The sequence below is a fragment of the Ochotona princeps genome, chromosome 12 (assembly GCF_030435755.1).
Source record: "Ochotona princeps isolate mOchPri1 chromosome 12, mOchPri1.hap1, whole genome shotgun sequence".
NCBI classification, from domain to species: Eukaryota; Metazoa; Chordata; class Mammalia; order Lagomorpha; family Ochotonidae; genus Ochotona; species Ochotona princeps.
Window position 1 is genome coordinate 60,401,811 of NC_080843.1, and position 6,368 is coordinate 60,408,178.

Here is a 6,368-nt window from a genome sequence, read left to right on the forward strand (position 1 = left end):
GTTTCCCCCAAGGAGCCTAGCCTTTTGGGGACCGAGGGCGGCCGCCTGCGCCCCTCGGCTCCAGCAGAGCCCCCTCGCCCCGCGTTTTCGGGGTCGGGGTGTGCCACAGCTGCCCACCCGTCGGAAGCTCCGTCAGAAGCCTGGGGCCTCCGGCCTCAACGGCTCCGGGCCTGCCGTGTGGGGCGGGAAGGGGGGGGCAGGCCCGCGGGCGTCTGTTTCGCCCGAGGAGCTGGAGACGGCGGTGGAGAAGGCAGGCCGTTTCCGCTGCGGCGGCCGCTCCGGCGTGGGGCCGGCTCGGGTTAGACACACGCACACAGACACCATAGAGTTCTGCTTTCCCGTAGCAGCTGCCGCCTCTGCCTCTGCCTCTCCCGCCTCAGCCTCTCTGCCCGGCGCACACACACATTCAGATTTGCGCGCTGTTTCAATCCTTGATGACGTGTCCCCGGACACAGCCAATCGGCAACGGGCTCTGGTCAGGACAATGGGAGGTATCGGACCAATGAGCGAGCCCCGTGAGTTGGCGGTAGCCAATAGGAGGCGCGCTGGCTGGAGAGTAATGTTACAGAGCGGAGAGAGTGAGGAGGCTGCGTCTGGCTCCCGCTCTCACAGCCATTGCAGTACATTGAGCTCCATAGAGACAGCGCCGGGGCAAGCGAGAGCCGGACGGGCACTGGGCGACTCTGTGCCTCGCGGAGGGTGAGTCGGGGCGGCGCGGCGGCGGGGAGAGCGCCTCGGGCAGCCGCCCTGGCCGCGCGGCGGCCGGGAGCCGCCGGGTCAGGATCCACACAAAGGCAAATGAGGGGGGACCGTGGGGGGAACTGCCCCCGGAGCGAGCGGGCGACGCTGCCCCGCGCCGAAGCCGCGGCCCCGGGCACCGCGAGCACCCGGGGCACCGCGAGGCGCCGGCCGGCCTCGCGCCCCTCCACTTTCCAAGCCCCCGGCGGCGTCCGCGCTGACTGGCGCAAAAAAAAAAAAAAATTTTTTTTTCTGTGTCTTTTTTTTTCTCTTTTAAATTCAGTAAAAAATTTTGTGCGAACGTGTCCGGGGTCCCCCGGGCCGGGCGTTCGTGCGGGGCGGCGTGCGCGCAGCGCGGCCGGGGCGGCGGGCGGCGGGCGGGCGGGCAGCGGCGGCGCTTCCCGGGCTGCATGGGCCGCCGCCGCCGCAGCCGCGAGGAGCCGCGGGGAGCGAGCGGGGCGCCGGCGGGGAGCGCGGGCGGGAGGGCCGGGGGCGGCCGTGCGGGCCTCGGGCCGGGCGGTGGCGGCGGCGGCGGCGGCGCCGCTGCGCTCGCTGGAACATGGCTGACTCGGGCCCGGCGCTGCTGGCTGGAGAGAAAACAAGGCGGCCGGGCGGGCGGGGGGAGCTGGGCGCAGCAGCAGTTCCGAGGCAACTTTTTTTTTTTTTTTTTTTTTTTTTTTGCCTCTCTCTTTTCACAGCCCCGCGTCCTCCGTGCGGGGGCGGCGGGGCGCACGGCCCGCGCGGAGGGAGCCGGGGAGCGGCGGGCGGGCGGGTGGGCCCGCGCCCGGCGGGGGGAGGGGAGTGGGGGAGGGCCGGCGCGCGCCCCCCGGGCCTCCCCTCCCCCCCCGGCCTGGAATGGCCGTGTGTGTGCGCCAGAGCGCGGCGCGCACCCCGCCTCGCCGCCCGCACCCGCACTCACACACACTCACACACACACACACACAAAGGGAAGGAGCCATGTTCGCGCTCGCCCTCGCGGCGGCGGCGGCGCAGGCGGGGAAGACGCGCAGCGGCCATTCCGTGCGCCGGCCCCGGCGGCCGCGGGCGGAGCCAGCCCCCATTTCGAGCGGGGCTTCTCCTCCTCTGCGCCGTCGCCGCCGCGGCCGCCGCCTGACAAAATGGGGGCGGCGGCGGCGCGGGCCTGCGGGGCCTTCCGGGCGCACGTGGCGGCCTCGGGCCTGCGGGGTCCCCGGTGCTCGCCCGGGGGGCACGGCGGCGCGCGCGCACCAGGCCCCCCAACTTCCCCCAGCCGCCCGAGGAAGGCGCCCCCCGCCGGGGGGAGGGGGCGCGCGAAGCCCCGCGCAGGAGTGGCTTTTGTCCCTCATCCTTGTTTACTCGGAGAAACTTCAGACCGGACGTGTTTAGTCAGGACAGAACACACGGCTCGGGGGCCAGAGCGCAGGCCGGCCGAGCCACCGCCGCCCCGGCCCCGCCGCCAGCGCACGAGCTCGCGGGGCCAAGTTTGCTGCAGAGAGCGAGTTTTTTTTTTTTAAGTAATTGGGAAAACTTTAGACGGAGGGCGATATATATCTAGAGAGGTTCTTTGAAGGCCCTGTAATTTGGAAGGGCTTACTCGCGCTTTTCTCTCTCTTCACGAGTGTAGATCCACGCATGGGCAGCATGGGTTTTTCCCCTGACCTGTGCGTGCGTTGGTTCAAAATGGTTTTAGGAATTTAAAAACCTGTTTGAGAGGTTCAGGACAGAGGCAGGCAGCTGGATCGCCAACTGTGTGTGGACTTAGCAGGATCACCAGGGAGGATCGTTTTCGGCTTGGTGTAGCCCCTTCTAGGAATCCGCTCTCGTTGCCCGCACGGGTGCCTTGCAGTACGTGCGTTCCCTCAGCGCTGTGAGCTCATTTCACCCCCTTTCAATTTTTTTTTTTTAAAGAAAAATAACTAACCATGGGAAAAGGAGATCCTAAGAAGCCGAGAGGCAAAATGTCATCATATGCATTCTTTGTGCAAACTTGCCGGGAGGAGCACAAGAAGAAGCACCCGGATGCTTCCGTCAACTTCTCAGAGTTTTCGAAGAAGTGCTCAGAGAGGTGGAAGGTGAGTGGCCTTTAAAACACACCCAGCCGGCTATAAAACAGGGTTGCTAAAGTAGGAGGGGCGGGGGTGAGCTGGCTGTTTTCGTAATGTGAGACTACAAGGCAGTGAAAAACTTCATGGACTTATGTTTACAAATAATTTCTTTGGTAGACCATGTCTGCTAAGGAGAAGGGAAAATTTGAAGACATGGCAAAGGCGGACAAGGCTCGTTATGAGAGAGAAATGAAAACCTACATCCCTCCTAAAGGGGAGACAAAAAAGAAGTTCAAGGATCCCAATGCACCCAAGAGGCCTCCGTGAGTATTTTTACCTTTGTGAGTTTTCCAGCTTGTCTTAAGTAGAATTTGATAGAAATTTAGAGTGTACAGTTGAACTTTTGGGGGCCAATAATGGTTCACAATAGAATTACCAGTAAAGCTGCTGGTGACAGTGCTGAGCAGAGCATTTAGACTAGGTACTGGCATCCTTTGCCCAGTTATATTCTGGCAGAATTTTAGTCTTCATTTCATGAGAGCACTTTTCACTAGAGTTCCAAATAGTGTAAGTCGTACATGTGATCTTACCTTGGTTCCTATTATTTACAGCTTGGTTCTATGCAAAGCAGAAATGGACAGCTTTCATATAGTGATGAAGTGCTCATTTGTGTGATTTGTTCCCTTAAAAACGTTTCTCTTGTAGTTCGGCCTTTTTCTTGTTCTGTTCTGAGTATCGTCCAAAAATCAAAGGGGAGCACCCTGGCCTCTCCATTGGTGATGTTGCAAAAAAGCTGGGAGAGATGTGGAATAACACTGCCGCCGACGACAAGCAGCCGTACGAGAAGAAGGCTGCCAAGCTGAAGGAGAAGTACGAGAAGGTAAGAGGCGTGGGGGCTGTGGGGAGGATGGCGGGGGCTGTGCCAGGTGGGAGCTGCTTACACACACTTGATACCTCATCCTGATTTCGAAGTGTGGGCTGGTTTAACTGTTGAAGTATCCTTCCGTATTCAAAGAATAATAAGCTGGATTGGGTACCCCCTAGTTATGTCCAAATTTATGGAAATGTTGGTGGTTGCTTTGCAAAAAAAAATAAAAATTATTTTGAGATGATCATATATAATATAAGCTGGACAAAATCAATGCAGGTCCCCTCATTACAATTAAATTTCAAGTTTGTTGACGTTTTTAAAAAAAACTTATGTCCCATAAGTTGAGGTGCCAAGTACTTAACACTTAAGTTTTTATGGTCATTCTGAAAGATACTCAATTTCTGTTTGATCTTAATGCATGCTTCCTGGCAAGTTGCTTTTTGTTCCTTTCAAGTTAAAATTTTCTGCTGTGGATGGGGTCTGGCAATGTAAACCTGTAGAATGCATTTTTGCCTTCAGAAGGTGGCAGTGTCTACCCTTTAATCAAAGTCTCCACAATGTGGCTGTGATAATAAACTAGAGTTAGGATGCTGTGCCAGGCTAGCTCAGTGAGGCATAACTTTGCAAATACTAGACCATGCCATTTCTCAAGTTCTGGGGTTGCTCATTAATAGTTACCTTGTACTTTTATGTGCATGGTTTGAAGTTCTTACTTGTGAAGTTTAAGTGAGTGTGTGCAGATGGTTATTTCAGAGTAACTTTGGCCTGGGTTTTTCAGTCAGTTGTGACATGTTGTTTCTGCTTGTCCCCTTTCTTAACCCACTTTTTCTCTTCTCTACCTGTCTTCTCCTGCTCTTACTCTGCAAGGATATTGCCGCATACCGAGCTAAAGGAAAACCTGATGCAGCCAAAAAGGGAGTTGTCAAGGCTGAAAAGAGCAAGAAAAAGAAGGAAGAGGAGGAAGACGAAGAGGATGAAGAAGATGAAGAGGAGGAGGAAGATGAAGAGGATGAAGAGGAAGAGGAAGATGATGATGATGAATAAGTTGGTTCTAGCGCAGTTTTTTTTCTTGTCTATAAAGCATTTAACCCCCCTGTACACAACTCACTCCTTTTAAAGAAAAAAAAATTGAAATGTAAGGCTGTGTAAGATTTGTTTTTAAACTGTACAGTGTCTTTTTTTGTATAGTTAACACACTACCGAATGTGTCTTTAGATAGCCCTGTCCTGGTGGTATTTTATAGCCACTAACCTTGCCTGGTACAGTATGGGGGTTGTAAATTGGCATGGAAATTTAAAGCAGGTTCTTGTTGGTGCACAGCACAAATTAGTTCTATATGGGGACGGTAGTTTTTCATCTTCAGTTGTCTCTGATGCAGCTTATACGAAATAATTGTTGTTCTGTTACCTGAATACCACTCTGTAATTGCAAAAAAAAAAAAAATGCAGCTGTTTTGTTGACATTCTGAATGCTTCTAAGTAAATACAATTTTTTTTATTAGTACTGTTGTCCTTTTCCTAGGTCTGCAGTTGTGTTCTTCTCGAAGGGGAAGGTAGTGTTGCTTTTGCCCATTTTGGATCACCTGGATTATTACAGTATTGTTTATCTTTTCATGTAGTTAGCAGATAAAAAAGCTTTCGTCCACACACCCTACATACCATGATGGGGTAATAAAAGTTGAATTGAGCGTTTTCATCCATAACTGAAACTACAGAATCTTGATGAGCTGATAACAGAGTTCACATAACCCACTAGCATTTACAAAGTGGAGAGTAAACCAGTCTACTCACCATGGGATTATTAGAAGCAAGCATTTATGAAAGTTTGTTCTTGAAGGACTAATAGAAAGTGTAGTAATAGTCTTTACACGGGGATTCTATAGTAGCTCCCATTACCATGTAATGGCAGTTACGTTTTGCAGTTCCCACATTAGCCAAGACCTGAGAATGTAACCCCAAAAGCGTGAGCTTGAAATATACTTCCACAGTCTTTTTGTTAACCATTAGTCCCAGTGAAAGCTCCTACAGTGCTGGCTGTCTTCCCATTTTTCTCAACATGGACTGTTCCGGAAACTTGGAGATGCCAAGTAATGTTGCTACCTGACCAGGTATTGAAATGATAAAGCCACATTTAAAGTAGGGTATATTTTCCTGTATTGGGGTTTGTCGCTTCACAAATCAAGTGACCGTTTAGAAAGAAGATGCTTAAAAGTTTGCATCTCGTACAAATTTTGTTTTTTTTTGAATAGTTTTTTATTTACAAACTCCAAACTTGCTTCGGTCATGTTTATCTACTTAGCAGTTTAGGGGACAATTTGGCAATTTTGTGGTTTTTTTGAAATTATTGTTTCTTAAAGTGCCAGTGTTTAAAAAATAGGTTTCTTGTGATTTACACACCTTTGTGATGGAGTACTGTTTTGTTATATAATTTTGACTTAGATTCTTTCCATTTGCATTTGTTTATGTAATTTCAGGAGGAATACTGAACAACAGTTCTGGATGATACTAATAAAATAATTGCAGAGGTTTTAAATATTAGTTAAATGCCTGTCACTTAAGAATTTAAGATTCTCTGATACTTTGCTTCCAATAATACCACTAAGCAACACCCTCTAAGTATGGCAGGGTTTTTCCTTGTAGAAATAGTCCTCTTATGCTTATAAATAGATTAATGGGGTGATAAAAACATCCCAAGTGCTTAGGATGCTATATATAAATGAAAGAAAACCAGTTACA

At 51.4% G+C, this 6,368-nt stretch overlaps 1 protein-coding gene across 1 annotated transcript; it reads left to right on the forward strand.

The window, feature by feature from the left end:
* The first annotated feature begins 540 nt into the window (after positions 1–540).
* On the forward strand, positions 541–5,133 carry HMGB1 (high mobility group box 1). The gene is made up of 5 exons (XM_036493370.2): positions 541–699; positions 2,626–2,789; positions 2,940–3,085; positions 3,468–3,642; positions 4,501–5,133. Exons 2-5 carry the CDS (start codon positions 2,640–2,642, stop codon positions 4,675–4,677), a joined length of 648 nt encoding a protein of 215 aa, XP_036349263.2. The 5' UTR covers positions 541–699; positions 2,626–2,639; the 3' UTR covers positions 4,678–5,133.
* Positions 5,134–6,368: the final 1,235 nt, after the last annotated feature.